At 41.3% G+C, this 18208-nt stretch overlaps 1 protein-coding gene across 42 annotated transcripts in view; it reads left to right on the top strand.

Annotated features, from left to right (window-relative positions):
- Positions 1-18208, top strand: part of camk2b1 (calcium/calmodulin-dependent protein kinase (CaM kinase) II beta 1) — a 67661-nt gene that overhangs the window by 34004 nt on the left and 15449 nt on the right. For 4 of the 42 annotated variants that reach the window (XM_061672498.1, XM_061672500.1, XM_061672508.1 and 1 more), the window contains 5 exons: positions 6808-6845; positions 8653-8685; positions 10791-10856; positions 13471-13515; positions 14066-14114. In XM_061672498.1, coding sequence (XP_061528482.1) covers positions 6808-6845; positions 8653-8685; positions 10791-10856; positions 13471-13515; positions 14066-14114 — 231 coding nt within the window. The remainder of the gene's footprint in view (positions 1-6807; positions 6846-8652; positions 8686-10790; positions 10857-13470; positions 13516-14065; positions 14115-18208) is intronic. The other 38 variants (XM_061672507.1, XM_061672509.1, XM_061672524.1 and 35 more) reach the window with 14 other exon arrangements.

Below are 18208 nucleotides of genomic sequence, written 5' to 3' on the forward strand. Positions count from 1 at the left end.
CAGACCTACAGAAAGACACTGTCATACAGGCAGATAATTTAAAGACAGTTTTGCAAGTTAAACAGGTTCACCGGTTTTATTTTATTTAAAATCTTAATTATGTTGATGTGGAAGCCAGAAGAAAAAAAGCATGACCACAGACACATTTTGCAATAGAATGTCAATGATTTAGCATCCTGGCCAAAGGTCACATGTACTCGATGAGATATTTTAATGCAAGTATTTATACTTAAACACTTGAAGTTTTCAAGTAGTTTTTTAGAATATATTGCTCTCAAGCAAACAGCCTGCGGGCCAAAACCGGCCTGCGAGGGGGGTACAAACCGGCACGCAGGAAGAAGTGAAAAAATACATTGTGGTGGTGCGGACCAAGGATCATTTTGGGAATTATAATGTTCATATAGAAAATGAATGGTAATAATTCCTATGTCTTCATAAATTGATTTAATTTTGAAGTGTAATTTTGTAATTAAAACGAAGGGAAAAGCTTCTTGCGGCACGGTGGGCGACTGGTTAGAGAGTCAGCCTCACAGTTCTGAGGACCAGGGTTCAATCCCCGGCCCCGCCTGTGTGGAGTTTGCATGTTCTCCCCGTGCCTGCGTGGGTTTTCTCCGAGCACTCCGGTTTCCTCCCACATCCCAAAAAACATGCATTAATTGGAGACTCTAAATTGCCCGTAGGTGTGAATGTGAGTGCGGATGGTTGTTTGTATGTATGTGCCCTGCGATTGGGTGGCAACCAGTTCAGGGTGTACCCTGCCTCCTGCCCGATGACAGCTGGGATAGGCTCCAGCACGCCAGCGACCCTAGTGAGGAGAAGCGGCTCAGATAATGGATGGAAAAGCTTCTTGTTATTCATTAATATTTTAAGTATGGTATGATTTAAGTGGTCTTTGACATCAAATTAGGTTCTATGTGGCCCCTGAACTACATTTAGGATGACACCCCTGCTCCTCTATGATATAGAGCAGCATACAAAATAATGATTAATATGTGGGTGAAAAATGCGGCACGGTGGGCGACTGTTTAGATCGTCTGCCTCAGAGTTCTGAGGAGCGGGGTTCAATCCCCGGCCCCCCCTGTGTGGAGTTTGCATGTTCTCCCCGTGCCTGCGTGGGTTTTCTCCGGGCACTCCGCTTTCCTCCCACATCCCAAAAACATGCGTGGTAGGTTAATTGACGACTCTAAATTGCCCGTAGGTGTGAATGTGAGTGCGAATGGGTGTTTGTTTGTATGTGCCCTGCGATTGGCCGGCAACCAGTTCAGGGTGTACCCCGCCTCCTGCCCAATGATGGCTGGGATAGGCTCCAGCACTCCCGCGACCCCAGTGAGGATAAGTGGAACGGAAGACAAATGAATGAATGAATACAATGATTTGAAAATGATTTTTAACCATTATTTAATTGAATACACAACAAAGAGAAGATTTTTAATGTTAAAACCGATGAATGTTGTTTTTGTCGTTTTTTATTTATTTGTATTATTTTTTTTGCACAAATATTCTCTCATTTTGAATTTGATGCCTACAACACAGTCCAAAAAAGCGGCGACAGAGCCAACAAAATACTGTGAAAGCTGAGGAATGCTAAAAAAACCCTGTTTAGAACATTCCACAGGTGAACAGGTTAATTGGAAACAGTTGAGTGTCATGATTGGTTATAAAAGGAGCATCCCTGAAAGGCTCAGTTGTTCACAAACAAGGATGGGGTGAGTTTGTGAACAAGTGAAACGCTAGACTGAACCCAGAAACGCAGCTGAATTCTCTGGGCCCAAGCTCATCTGAGATGGACTGACACAAAGTGGAAAATTGTGATGTGGTCTGACAAGTCCACATTTCAAATATTTTTTGGGAATCATGGATGTCGTGTCCTCCGGGCCGAAGAGGAAAAGGACCATGGATTGTTAGCAGGGCAAAGTTCAAAATCCAGCATCAGTGATAATGTGTTAGTGCTCATAACTTGCAAATCTGTGTCGGTAAAGGTACCTACAGGTTATGGAGCAACATATGCTGCTATCCAAGTAACGTCGTTTTCAGGGACATCCCTGCTTATTTCAGCAAGAACATGCCAAGCCACATTCTGCATGTTACAACAGCGTGGCTTCGTAGGAGAAGAGTGCGAGTACTTGACTGGCCTGCCAGCAGTTCAGACCTGTCTCCCATTGAAAATGTGTGACGCAATACGAAGCGCAAAATACGACAACGGGAGACCCTGGACTGTTGATTAACTGAAGTTCTACATCATACAAAGAATGGGGAAAAAATTCCACCTACAAAGCTGCAACAATTAGTGTCCTCAATTCCTAAATGCTTATTGAGTGTTGTTAAAGGGAAAGGTGATGTAATGCCCCTTTTTCCATTGTACCGGTTCTACCCACAACCTCCGCCCCGTGTGGTCGCGTCTCCATTACACTTTTTCAAGGCCTAGCAGTGACAATAGCACCTCTTTTCAGAACCTCCTCTGACCTAGTTCTAAAATGCAGGCCAAGGAGTGTGTTGGAATTTTTGTCCATATTGGCAGAAAATGAAATACAGCGAGATGGAAGGCGTGACAAGAAATTAGAGCGTCACTTTCTTCTTGATCCCGCTCCAATCCCTCCCATTTTTGATTGGTGCCTGTTGTAAAGGAAAAGTAATGGAGGCCAGGCCAGGCCAGACCAAGCGAGGCTGGGGCAGAGCAGGACGCTACCCTCACGTCTACTGGGGTACACCCCAACGTACAGGCACCAAGCTGGGTGCAATCAGTATGCCCACACCTTCTCGTCACCTCTCACCGTGGGCAACTCCAGAGTGGAAGAGAGTCCAACCCCTCTCAAGAAGACTGGTACCGGAGCCCAAGCTGTGTGTTGAGGTGAGCGCGACTATCTGCAGTCGGAATTTCTCGACCTCACACACCAGCTCAGGCTCTTTCCCTGCCAGAAGAGTGACGTTCCACGTCCCTAGTGCCAGCTTCTGTAGCCGGGGATCGGACTGCCAAGGTCCCTGCCTTCGGCCGCCTCTCACCTCACACAGCACCCCATCCCCTTGGCCCCACCCACAGGTGTTGAGCCCATGGGAAGGGGAAACCACGTTCGCCATCGAGCCCCACCTCCGGGCCTGGCGCCAGAGGGGGGCCCTGGTGGCCCGCGCCTGGGCAAGGGAAACCGTGATTCAATAATTTTACTCGTCATAGGGGGTCTTTTAGCCATGCTTTGTCTGGTCCCTCACCTAGGACCTGTTTGCCATGAGTGACCCTGCCAGGGGCCTAAAGCCCCTGACAAGTTAGCTCCTAGGATCATTGGAACATGCAAAACCCTCCACCATGATAAGATGACAGCTCCAGGAGAGGTACATGACAGTCTGATCCGGTATATTTGCAGTATATTGGTAACAGTTTCACACGCATCTGATCACCAGCGAGCTTACTGCTTTAAAACTTCGCCTAGCATTTCGCACCTCCACAGTAATATTTGAGAATTCATTCTCCACTGTGAGAAACTTTTTCAGATCACAATGTGAATCGCGCATATTTTTGGAGCAGTTAAATATGTACCCCCCCTCGCTGACCGAATGTCCTTCCGTCGGACGTGCTCTGCCGCCGACAACTGGTCACAATTATTGCCGATGGGTGCCCTTTTTTTGGCTTGAGGAAACTTCCCCCAAAAACATCTGTGCATGTGCTTGGTTTGTTTACTACACTTCGTACACTGTGCTTTGTAAACTTCACATTGTACATTACATTTCATGCACTACCCTTCATAAATGAGACTTCATACGCTACACTTTGTATAACACTGCGTAAACTACCAATACATAAACTTGTTTATACTTTCATTCTACAGGGGGTTAACTGCAAATGCATTAATCATCTCGATTTCCACTACGCCATGTGTAATCAAAGTCCTTTTATTTTCAGTTCTTTATAAATTTACTCAAGCGCGTTTAACTTCTTTTCACACTTGCTGTAGGTTACCCACTCCTGTTTTTGAATCAAAAAGATACTGCCGGTGTAAATAAACTGCTGTACATGATAGTCCAGCACACCAAAGCAGTGACGCTGTCCTTGGTTCCACGAGGCCCCGTTGGGACCCTTTACACAGCCCCCCTTCTACTCTGTGAGCTCCAATCAAACATTTATAGCGGGCTGCCTCCCCCTATCAGGTTCACCGGGAGCCACCGTCTTGCATATTCACACTTGCAAATAGAATTGTCTACTCAGACGTGTGGCCTAGAAAAAGTCACCCCCCACCACCACCTGCACTTTTATACATGTGGATCCCCCTGATCCGCGCCCACCCTCGCCTCTCTTGCTGCGTCTACGGAACTGATGAGCTTTGTTTTGTTTTAATCTCTTCCTCCTGTCTCTCTTCTTGCTACATGTGTAATTTGTGCAAAGGTAAGGAGAAAATCCTGGCTTTCCCCAGCCCCCAGTCGTGTTGCCTTTTTCTTCCCTTTTACAGCTTGTGTCTTAGACCGGCCTTGGAGTACAAGACGATGCTTTTACTATTCTTTTTTCTTCTTAGGTTAAGCCAGTGATAGCCAACCACTGTTCCACAGGAAATGATCCAATTTCACTTAATTGGACTGAAAATGATGACTTTTTTGCTACAAATAATGTCTATTTGTTCATCCATCTATGCCAGTGACATATAGTGACAGTCAGAACAATTAATTGCTCTTCCACTAGATGGCAGAAGGTCCAATTAACCTGCATATCCACTTGTTGCCATTCATAAAACAGAACGACAAACAGGCCCACAAGTCAATTTAGTATACAGTGGTGCGTTGAGCTACGAGTTTAATTCATTCAGTGACCAGTAATCCCCAGATGCTAACTCAAAACACTCATCCGCAACGGTTGAATCAAGGACTATTCTTGTGTGTTGAAGACAATTTTTGTTGAGGCGACCTATCTTCCCCCAAAGGTCCCCTCATTCAATGGGAAGATTGGCCCCTACGAGCTGTTTTGCAGCAAGACGTTTGAACGATGAAAAAAGGCCTCTTTATGCTCACGTGGCCGACAACGCCCGCATTGCATTACGTGACCGACGCATTGGCAAAAAAAAAACACGGCGGTTTTAGTCACATGCTGTGATGGCGTACTCAGCGTTGCTCTCGGTTCCACATACCACCTACGCCGCCGCCTTCTTGATCGATTTGGCAGCATAATTAAACGTATCATCTTGTCATCTAGGTCCATTTATTCTAGCAGACACCGTTCCACGGTCACCATTGTTGATGGCTGACGTTGTTACTTGTTACGGAAAGGAAAGTAAAAACGGCTCCCGGAAATGGCCAAATAACGCAGAGGAAACGCCACCCTGTGGCGTCCTAGCCAATAGCAGCCGTAGTGACACCGTGAGTATAAAGAAGCCTTTACTGTAGTATGCAGGTTGGCTGTTTCACTAACCACACCGGGTAACAACAGCTTATTGTTGACTACCCCTAAGAAACACAACCATCGAGGCATAAATAAGGAGACTTCACACCTAAAACTTTATAACTGAAGAAGGCTTTTGGATTAAAGGTGAAACATCTTCGACCAACAAGAACAGTCCTGTTGCCTTGATTACATTTTTGCAGATTACCATGATTGAGAATCTACACAGACATATTATCAAAACACATTGAAATGAATGGAAATGCCATTAATCCGTTCGAGCCTCCCCCCCCAAAACATTTTTGTATTATTTTTTTAATAACTTAAAATATAAAAACGTAATGACATAATTAAACAGAATTTAAAGAATTACACAGTTTTTGCCATCTTTTGCTTCACTTCCGTGGTTTTTGTGCTGCTTCTTCTGGTGTATGCACCTTGGCCACCTGGGGGCAGTATAATACATACATATACTTTAAGACAGATGAGATGTCTTAACTCCAGCCGTCATATTAGTCGTTCTTTGCAGAGGATAAAGAATAAATACCTGCGAGTATTGTGAGATTGTCTATCTGCATGTGTTGATGCACCGTTTGTTTCAACTACCCATTACTTGAAGCGTTATAACACCGCCACATAGATGCTTGCATTGTTTGAGCATTAAGCTAAATAGACTTTCCCAAGGCAAGGTTATGTGTTTTTTTTTTTTTTTTTTTTTTTAAATACACTCTGTGCAATTCTCTTTGTTTGATGTTTAGTTTGACAGTAAACGTAATCTGGGAGGGGCTTTAAACAGCTTGAAGCCTATTTTTTTAATAACATTTTCAATATTTGCCAAACTGCTGCTTGTTGTGAAGTGAGTTGAGTAGAGTTCACTGCCACCATACAGCACTCATATCTCACATTTTTGCTCGCGAGTCAATGCAAAGAATCGGCCGAACGGCGACTCGTATCTAGAAAAACATAATTCGATAACTCGTATCTTAAGGCACCACTGTATGTAAAATAACTAAGAAATCACACGTATGAAAACGTGAAGCGCTGGGAATACTTTTATAATACTTGAACTCCTGTTTCCCCCCCTTTCTACTTACAGATAGGAACTTCATGCAGCATTAAAGCCTCTGCTTTTTATTTTTTTTAACGTACATTTAAATAGGTTCTCGGTCGTAAAATAATATATGTAAGAGGCAAAGAGAGTGAAAAAAATAGACTGGCATAAATAGCAGACTTTTATGTAACGCAGCTGGCTGCTGCTGACCTGATTGTGTGTGATTGGACTTGAAAATGCAAATACAAAAATAAAAATTAAGATGATGGTGATCTACTGTATCTATATAGATTGTTTCCAGCGCTGTGCTCCAAATTTATTGCATGCTGTGTATTGGGAGTATGCGTTCAGTGAATGGTCGCCTGTTTACTCACTGTCTCTGTGTTGTTTGTCTTTGCAGCAGCCAAGACTTTGCTCAACAAGAAAGCCGACGTCAAGGTAAGAGGTCTCTGCTTGCTGCTTCTTCTTTCTCTCCTTTTACTGCTTTCTCCTCCTTCCACCTATGTCGTTTTGTCCTGTCATAGTAATCTCCCGCTATTCACGGGGCATGGAGACCAAGCCCTGCTGTGTATTAGTTTAAACCGTATGTACAATATACCACAAACAAACTACAATCCCAAACACTGGAATATCATTTCAAATTCATTTTACATTATCCTAAAAAAATAATGGCTAACAGATGATTTGATTTCAGAAAAACAAGCACCCCTGTAATTTCCACTAACGACCCAGGCTAATAGCGCCTCCCTGACATTCAAATCTCAATTGAGCTATCACTTCAATGTACTTCCTTGACATTATTACTGCACTTCTTTCCTAATTAGACCAGGCTTTTATGGCATTTTAGGGTGTTTCAGAAAGAGCATAAAAACACAAATACTACAGGTGAATTTTCTTCCCATAATAGTTAGGGGGGAAAAGGGTGAACAGGTGAATTCATAAATAGTAAACCGTGACTATGTGGGGGATTACTTTTTTTTAATAAAAAGAAGCTAAATTACGTTTACCTTGGAATGTCACCCACTCGTTAATTAGCTTTTCTGTTATTTTTATATCCAATTCAACGCTATCAGATTTTAGAAATTTCAAATAAAATAAAAACTTACAAATAAAGTGAAAAATATATTGTAAAGATGTAATAACATTTGAAAAATTTATTTGGAATGAATTTTTCTGGAAGGAGCTTAAAACTGGAAAATTGTGAGTTTTTCAGTTAATAGGTGGGAATAGGTTCCTGAGAAAACTTTTTTTTTTTAAATAGTAAGCCGCAAATATGGAGGGGGTTACTTTTTTTAGTGAAAATAATTTAACTACATTTTCCTTAGTATGTCACCTACGAAGGGGTGCGGGTGCCCCATTAAAAAAAGCATTACACTTTGCTATATCTGATTAGACACTACAGATACAAACTTTAAAAAATAAGGAGAAAATATTGTAGAAATTAAATTAGAAAATAGGAAGTCATGTATTTGTAATTAACTTTCAAAAATTCAAACATGCCATAGGTTTTTAAAAAAATGGCTGATGATGCGTTCCACAGGAAAAAAAACAAAAACAAATAGATGAATTTATGAAGAGTCACGCATGACTACTGTATGTGTGGGATTACTGCATTTGGCCACTTACGTGCACGTGCGTGTGAAAATGTGTACCGTGTGTGTCAGCACCTCCATAATCTTTGATCACCACCATTATTAAACGTTGCCTTCTGTCAGCTTCTTCTTCATCGTCTTCCCGCTCCCCCCATCTGCTCTTGAACCCCCCCCCCCCCACCAATTCCCCCACCAAGACTTACAACGTGTGTGTGCGTGTGTGTCGAATGCGACCGGGTGTCCAGGAATAGCTGCCAGTCTGGACCCTCGAAACTAGACGCCAAAAATAGATGCAATGGTCGCCTAGCAACAGGCTCCTTTTCACACTCCCGTCCGCCTTCCTTTTCTATGCTTTACTTTTCTTTCGTCATTCTTCCAAACTTCTGCCATGAATGTTTCATGGAACATTCCAAATTTGCTTTTCTTTTACTCCGCCTCTTCATGACTTTCCCCACCATTTTGTATTGACACATCAAGATGTTTTTCTTCTGAGGCTACTTCTTTTGGGTTGAGAAGTGCTCTTTGTTCTTCTGCCGTTTCATGGGTTACTTTATATTTCCTTCCCTCCCCTCCTTTTTTCCTCCCTATCATCCATCAATCCATCCATCCATCGGTCAATAAATCCATCCATCCATTGTTTGGCCCGAGGACAGAAACGCAAGTCCAGCTCGACTGTGCAGTATATGGTGAGCACGCTGTTTCTGCTCCGTTTTCTTTTGCTCTTCTTTGATTTTTGAACAGAAATCAAGTCTCCTTCACAAGTCATTCAAAAAGATAAAATATACGAAAAGCTCGCATATGCCACCCTGGCCTCCCCCACAAGATAAGAACAGGAAGACTACACATAGACATCTCTACCCAATTTCTTGTCGTGTGGTGGATCTGTCGGCGGATGACTTTTCTAATTTTCTATTCTGTTGCGGATCCCTAAAAATTTGGGGGGTTTTATTAGTACATGACTTCTGTGAAAGTGAAGGTGATTTGATGCCAGCTTGCTTGTCTTTTCTCCCCAACACGCAGCTTTGATTCTTTCCATTTCTTTTTTTCCCCCCATTCATCTCCCGGTGCTTTGCCTTCCTCTCCCACCTTGGAAATAAAACATCTATATTCATTAAATTTTTCATATTGACTCCTAGATGACCACCTAAGCGTGACGAGCATTACATATGTGTTTGTTGTATGTGTTGTGCGTCTGTACCTTTTGTGTGTCTGTTGTTGTCTGTATGTGAAGTTCGCATACAATATAAGGGGCCATCAGGGACATCGTTCAGGAGTACCTGTCACACACAGTACTGGAATTGTATTACACACTACTGACATTTTTTCGCTCACATACACGACTAAAATGCTTATACAAACTATTTGATACGCTCTCACACAAATGTTCGCTCACACAAGTCAAATGCTCTCAGAAACACAAATGAAACTCTCTCACCCACTACTGACATTTTTTTGCTCACACACTACAGAAATTCTATTACACACCACTGATTTTTTTTTTTTATTTTTTGCTCACACACACTATTAAAATGCTCTTACACACACTATTGCAGCATTCTCACATATACTGGTGATTGTTTTCAGATCACATATACAGAAACACTCATACACGCGACTGAAATGCTCTCACACACACGACTTAAACACTCTCTCGCCCACTGCTGAAACGCTCCCTCACGCTTATGTAAAACGCTTTCACACACACACCACTGAAACAGTCTCACACTCACTACTGAAACTCTTTCATACCGTGCTATTCTTTTGCTCACACACACACACACACATGCACACACACACGAGTGAAACGCACTCACACACATTACATTTTTTTCCCGCACACACTACTGAAACGCAGTTACACACACAACTGAAATGCTCTCATTTAATATACTGAAATGTCATCTGTGTGAGAGCATTTCAGTTGTACGTACATAATCCTGAATTATTTCCCAGGTGGCCCCTCATATACACACTCTTCTTCAACTCTCCTTGTTACCTCTCCTCACACACACATACACACATAGTTTCTATCAATTATTTCAACAAAGCTCCTCTTTTACAAGATGGCGTCAGCGGTTTTAAAGCGTTCATATGCAGATGTCGTTGTGATCAAGTGACTGGGCTGCCACTTTGACGGCTTCAAAGCAGCGTTTGATGGATGAATATTATTAAGATGCTTCATTGTGCGTGTGTTAAGTGGGCAAAACTGAAGAAAACAACAGCATGATTATGTCACATGGCAACAGATATTTGAACACAAACAGTGGAGCAACACATGGAGAAACACAAAGGGTAGACCAACATCATATTAAACCATATGGATTTAGAATGGGATATCACTTAAAATCATGTGAGTCAAGGCAGGTGAGCAAAAGCTTTTGGGAATATAGTGTACATCTGGAATGTAGGAAGATCTTTGTATCTCAAGGAGGAGCCAAGTTTAGCCTGGGTTGTTAGCTGAAGTTTAGGAAAGTCTTTGCCACATCTATATTAAATTATATTAAAGTTCTTTGGGATCATAGTTTGACTTATTTTCCTAGTTGAAACCCAATATAGGCGATTATCAACATTTTAAGGGAGTGCATCAATTACTCACGTGTATTTGCTATTCATGGCAGTGCAGTGAAGATTGCTTTTATGTTTTATGCAAAATTGTGGTTCTAGCGAGGTTAGCAGAGCACATAGCAATCACACGCACACGCATGGACACGCACGCACACACACACACATGCACACAATCTCCTTGTTAACTCTTGGTGTTGTATCTCCTCCCTCTGCTCTCCTTGCACAGCCTCAGACAAACAGCAAAAACAGCATAGTCACCAGCCCAAAAGGAAACATCCCTTCACCTGCTCTGGTATTTAACGTCCTAACCAACATCCCCACCTGCACCTCCTCTCGGAACCCCTACGCTTTTGTGCGTTTCTGTGTGTGCACGTGCGTGCGTGTGTGTGTAAAATCACCCGCCGACTCTCACGCCCGCTCTCTTGACATAGTGCGTGATGTGTTGCTGCCCTTTGTCTCACTGTTTGTGCATTATATTATTTGTCTGGTCCGCACACAACCAGTGTAGTTTTTTAACACCCACACACCCACCCACACACATTCACACACACACACACACACACACACTCACACAGGCACAGGCACATGGCAGCTGTGGATGGGTATGGCTCATTAGAGAAGACGTCCTGGTGAAAATATTTGTATTCTAGGGGTCCCCAACATGACACAGCAAAATGTCACACTTCCATTGTCAATAGTCAAGTCTCAAGTTGACCTGACTATTGTAATGGTCTTCTGACTGGACTCCCCAAAAAGAGCATTTAACAGCTGCAGCTCATTCAGAATGCTGCATCCCGGGTTCTGACCAGAACAAAGAGGTCAGAGCATATTACTTTAATTCTAAAGTCTTTACACTGGCTTCCAGTCAACTTTAGAATTGATTTTAAAGTTCTGCTACTGGTCTATAAATTATTTAGGTCCTGAAAACATGAAATAAATGCTAATGGGATAATAACCCAGTAGGGCTTTAAGATTGACAGACTCAGGTCAAATAGTGGAGCACAGAGTCCAACGCAAACATGGTGAAGCAGCATTTAGCTATTACGCGGCACACAAATGGAATACGTTGCCAACAGAAGTGACGTCAGCCCCAAGTGTGAATGTTTTTAATTCCAGGTTAAAAACACTTCTTTTTTTTCTCATTCTTTTTAGAGCATTTCCACGTTTAAATGATATTTATTGCACCGTACACTGTTTTAATTGTACTTTTATTTAATTTTATTTATATTTATTTATTTTCCTCTTTGTTTTAAATGTTTATAAGCTGTTTTTCCATTTTTTTTTTTTAAATGCTTCTAATCATGTAAAGCACATTGAGTTACCCTGTGTATGAAATGCGCTATATAAATAAATTTGCTTTGCTTTGCATTGTCTAAAACTCTTAACACTGAAGTGATTGATATGGGTTAAAATAAATCCATTAAATCCATTTCTATAATAAAAAGAAAATTAATGTGAATTTGAATTTGTTTATTGTAATGATAATTGCTTTCAACATGTGTTTCATCAATCAACATGAAATTAGGTGGGCATGTTTATCATAACAGAACAGAACACACGAAAAGGTCGTAAGAACCTATGCCTCAAAATAAACAGGAAGTCATCCATTTTGGTTTGAAGCAGACATTTTGCGTGAATTCCAGGGCTCGTACTTTGGCGATCTGCGACGAGGGAATTCAACAAAATGAGCCATCATGAGAATGGTGGCTCATCAAAAAAATCTCAAGGACCCATGCCTGAAATTGGAAGTTGGCCATTTTAGTTTGAAGCTGCCATTTGGGGTGAATTCCAAGACACTTGCTATCTATGCTGTGGAAAAGGGGATTCCTGGCTGCAATCGAGCAGCATCCTCAAGTTCCATATGCACTGTATATGTGTATTTCTATGTTCGTATATGCAGGTCAAGAGCCAGGCTTGGTCATAAATCGGTGACAGCTGAGAGTTAGCTTTCTTGCTTATGATGTCAGCAGTCAGGTGACCCATCACAGATTCCTGCAGACTAAACATAGCAATCTGCTCTGATGATTGTACGATTATATTACGCCTCTTGTCATATGAGCGTGTACATACCTGTACATATATGTAATGGGCTCTGGTTGGGGTTCAGAGTACATTTACACACACAGTTTAGCAGAGCTCGCGCTTTAGTTTGAATACTTTTGGAATACCTTCAGTGTTGTGGGAGGCCCATCGATATCCCTGCTGAAGAGTCCTTTAATATTTTTGGCGTTAAGTTAACATTTTCCTCCCAGAATTGGTTTAGTCAGTTAAAAGGCATTTATTCTTGTTTTAGTTTTGTATTAATTTATCACTGAATAATTGGTTAATTGATTTGTTATAAATATTAAAAGGAAAACATTAGTAAAATAAAACATTCTGTGTAGATTTTTTTTAAAATTATTTATTCATGAAATAATTAATAATAATTACATAAAGAAGAGAATGAACTATTGGCCATCAAGGGGTTCTTTAAGTCATATGCCCACTTGGTTTATCTGTCTAAGTGAGAAGACAAAAATAGTATTTTTCAAGAAAAAGGTTGTAATTTTTCTTTTGGAGTATTCCATTTCTTCATGTATTTTCCTTCAATTTCTTTAGCAGTTTAAAGCGAAGGCGTGCAAAACTAAGAGCAGGGCAACGGTTATCGTGACAATGTGAATTTTTGTTTCTGTCTTGTTGACAAAGCGTGCGCCAGTGTGTTTGTGTGCGTGCACGTGTACACTTTTCCGCCGATCACTGACAGATTCCTCTTCTGCTCCGCTAACACCATTTTTTTCTCTTCTACTTCCTGGTTCCCTTGTTGTTGTTTTTTTTTTGTTTAACTCCACACTTCTTTCTCTCTTCTCACGTCTTCCATCTTTTAACCCCCTCCTTCACCTCCCTCCTTCCCTCTCTCCCCCCTCCAGGAGCCACAGACCACCGTCATCCATAACCCGGTGGACGGGACTAAGGTACACCTCACATTAACCCACCCCAGGCCTACAAACAAGTCCTGACAACACCTTGTCCTACTGCTTGTTTTCTTCTCCTCCTCCCCTCTGTTCCTTCTTTCCATCCTGCATTCATCTGTGAGCTGTGCTTTACTCGAGTGTGTATTTGTGTGTGTGTGTTTTTTTTTTTTTTGAGTGAGTGTGATGAAGTAGACATGGGTGGGTGTGCGTGACTGCTGCCTTTCAATTTGTCCAGCTGTGTTAGTTTGCAGTGTGCACACACAAACATGCACAAACGCACACGTACACACACACTGCTCACTGAGTTGTCATATAATTCCGACGCTGACTTCTCTGTTGACAACTTGTGTGTTGTACGTGTGTAAATTAAAGTGGAAAGTGCACGGTATTGTAGGATGAAGCACATCCCGCTGGTCTGCCTGTGTTTCCATTACACTACTTGTGTGTGTGTGTGTGTGTGTGTGTGTGTGTGCGCGCGTGCGCTTGTGTATATCCATGTACGGCATGTGAATAATTTCATCATAAAATGTGTGTGTGTGTCCATCTCTAGGAATCTTCGGACAGCAGCAACACCACAGTAGAGGATGAAGATGTGAAAGGTAAGACCAAACACACTTCAACACACATATAACACACACACGGACACACATGTTCACACAGGCATTTCCACGCGCACACACACTCCCGCCGCACACATGCAGACTTTAAAACACTAATGCACACACACACACACACACTTCCACTAACCCAAACAACCCGCCCCACCACACACATACACGATGCAGCTGTTTCTAATGTTTTGTCTCTGTAGCGTAGCTAAATAAGATAACCAAAACACATGTAAAACCCAGTGGCAATGCAAATATACAATAAGTGGACGACGACAAGTGAATGAATCTGAATTATTAACCCCGGGGTAAGGTAGGCACTGGATTTGTTGATTTAACCACGTTTTATGGACTTGCAAGCAGAACAGGCTTGGCAGGTGTACAACTGACCCCTTATGGAGCTCAGAGGTACTGCACGACAGTATGTATGTATAAGTCCAAAAAAGCAAAAGCAATTAATACCACAACATTCAGAATAAGCTGAGTTTTAATGTATATCTGTTTTTAGTGCAAACCTAAAACTATTCCGTACTGTACCAGTTTTTTGGGTCCCTCCCATTGGGGTACCAATCTCAACCTAATTCTTATAATACAGCTAATCAGTTTGACCATTTCCACATATTACACAAAAGTTTTGGTACCCTCCTGTTTGGGGTACCAAAATACAATAAATTTTTATCTCGGTTGCGAATAAATAACTGTTATGGACTGTACCACTGTTTGGAACCCTCTGTTCACATAATCTACAAAGCTCTTAAAATACAGCTAAGAATTTTGTATGTTCATTTCTAAGACAAACCTAAATGTTTTGACTTTCGAACCATACCGCTCTTTGGTCACCCTCCCACTGGGTTATATATCACAGTGGTAACTAGTCCAACAAGAAAGCTTAAGAATCAGAAGAAGAAGAAGAATCACCTTTTATTGTCAAGAACATGCATGCATGCACACGAAATTTGTTCTCTGCATTTTACCCATCACAGTGAACACATACACATGTTAGTGGAACACACTGGAGTAGGGGGCAGCTGAAGCGCCCGGGGAGCATTTCGGGGTATCAGTGTCTAGCTCAAGGACACCACAGCCGTGAGTCCGGGGGATCTTGGCGGATGGTCCAGTCGGGGTCTTGAACCTAGGTCCCCCACGGTGGCAGGCGATGATCTTAACCACTCGGGCCACGAGAGACAAAATCGGCTCATTTCAATACAATTCCGTTTATAACACAAAATTCTGAATATACAATATATGTTTGTATCCATTCCAAATACAAACCGAAATGTTTTACGGAAAACACCATGCCGTGTATAGGGTACCAAGTGTAGTGGTAACTCGTTAGACAGAATTCAACAAAATCGACCACACTCTCAAGATACATATAATAGATTTTTATGTCCATTCATAGTATAGACCTAAAATCTAACCTGTTTTGTACTGTAGCACTTTTTGGCACCCTCCTGTTGCGATACTAAGCATGTTGTGGTGACTTTGACAATATTCCACAAAATTATTCAAATACATCGGTAGCTTAAATTTATAAAACACAAACTTCTCGAGATATGACAGATGGAATATTTATTATTTTTCATCCATTACTATTACAAACCTATCGTATCACTTTTTTGTGCCCTTCGATTGGGCTACCAACATTTCACACATTCGACAACATTTTCAAGATCCAAATACAGTGATGCTTTGAAATACAGGTGTCCCGACTTACGAGTTTTTCAAGATGCAAGCCATAGTTCAGATGATTTTTTGCTTTGTCTTGGATGCAAAATTTTAAGATATGAGCGCTGCATGGTAGCAGTGAACTCAACTTACTTTACAACAAGCACCAGTTTGGCAAAAAAACAAGTCTTCAAAAAACAGGTCACAAGCTATCTATTGCCACTCCCAGTTGACGTTCACTATCTAAACTGAAAATATTGTGTATTTTAAAAAAAACCACATAATTTTGCCGTACAGTCAGCTAGCCTCTTGCTAACGCATAATGGTAAACACAATAGATGGGCTAACGAATAGCATCAGGGTCACAGTGTTATAACCATTTAAGCAATGGATAACACAAAAGGTGGAGCAACACAGGTACAAATAATATATCAGTACACATAGGCATATATTCTTTATCCTCTGCGAAGTACAACTAATATTACTGCAGCTTACTGATGAGTTTTGACTGGCTACATATACCGTCATTTCTCATGTTTCATGCGCATTCCCCCCCCCCCCCCAAAAAAATTTTTTTTGTCAAAAGTCAATAGTGCACATTATACATTGGTATAGGATAAAATGAAAAAGACTTGACCATTTTATAAATGTATGCCGCCCCCTAGAGGTTATGAAAAAGTTGTACACTTTAATTCTAGTATACCACCTAGAGGTTATGAAAAAGGTGTAGTCTGCACTTTCGTTCCAATATGACAGGGTTACATATGATTGCATATATGTACAATTGAGCATATAAGTTTAGATACCCAGGCAGAATTTGTGAAATATCGTTTTTTTTTTTTTTTTTAAATAAGACAGATAACTGAACAACAACCATCATTAATTTCTTTATGGTTATGTTTTGTTTAATGATAATGCTTTTCTGAAATGCTTGACAGTTTAATTCAAATCCTATTAAAATAAAATTAAATGTGTTTCGCCTGATCCTTCTTGTTTTCTTTAAAGAACTGTACACATCTTACAAATTCTGCCTGGGTAATCTAACATATGAGCACAACTGTGTGTTTTCTCATTTACTAAATAAAAGTAGGGCTGTGAATTTTAAAACAAGAGCAAGTAAATAAAAAGAAAGTATTATGTGTTCAAATAAAGTGCTTAATTTCAGAATAATTCTTTGAAAAAACTACAAAAATACAAAAAATGCTTCATTTTGATCATATGGGTAAAAGCAAACTCATGCATTGTAAAAATGCATTGTACATAGTTCAAAGGGTTTTCCAGAATTTTGAGCTCAACTTTGGGGATGCGTATTATACATGGCTGCACATTATACACGAGAAATTATGGTACTGTATATCCATATGTCTGTATTATATCGGTCCATGGTGGTCATGGTGCACACACCAGAAGGAGTAGAAACAATGTCCGTTTAATTGAAGCAAAACCTGTGGCAAAAACCGTTAAATATCTTTACATTCTAATTAATTATGTCATTGCTGCATGTTATGATACGAGTGTGGTCACGAAACAAAATTAAAGTTGTATCTCAAGGCACCGCTGTACCCATCAACATAAATGTTTTGTACCGTACCACACTTTTGGCACCCTTTGATTGGGGTACAATCATAGTGGTTGGGTACCTAATGGGCGGAGCTAAACACTGTGCAGTGTGTTATTTGGTGAACAGAGAATGATCACTTCCAGAATGGGAAGAAGGCAAAACAAAAACAAAGCTATCCCAATTTTCTGGATTTCCTCTGGTAAATTTCACCACGGCAAACTGAAGAGCTTGGTGGAAACGTACTTTTGCAGTACATACACGTGTCGTTACTGTTTTTCTAAGCCAGCACCCCCCCCCGCCGCCGCATCCGAGCTGACTCCTATGTCTTAACGAAGTCACAGACGTATCATTTGGGTGTCAAGCGTTCAGAACAGAGTGTACGCTTCCTCCTCCTCCTTCACCCTTCTTCCTTTGACAGGCTTTGCAGCTACAGTTTGTCACCAATTCCCTAGCAACCTTGGCTGAAGCTATTATGCACTGTACTGCCTCCACAGCAGCACCACAAGGAGTGTTAATGCCTTCTTAACGTCCTTCTGGTAGAATCATACCAAGTGGTAATGTTTGGAGTGTTCAACCGTCTTGCTGCAACTACATTACGCGTAATTACATTTCCTGTTTTCTACGGAGTCAAACAGGGATGTTTGTCTTATTTACTCGTCTCAGCCAAAACAAGGTACACCTCACATTAACCCACCCCACCCCTGTGAACAAGTCCTGACAACACCTTGTCCTACTGCTTGTTTTCTTCTCCTCCTTTTCCCCTCTGTTCCTTCTTTCCATCCTGCATTCATCTGTGAGCTGTGCGGACGTTTTTAGCACGAACGAGTTAGTATCCTATTTTTACTACTACAACAAA

This window comes from Phycodurus eques, chromosome 3 (genome assembly GCF_024500275.1).
Source record: "Phycodurus eques isolate BA_2022a chromosome 3, UOR_Pequ_1.1, whole genome shotgun sequence".
Lineage (NCBI taxonomy): Eukaryota > Metazoa > Chordata > Actinopteri > Syngnathiformes > Syngnathidae > Phycodurus > Phycodurus eques.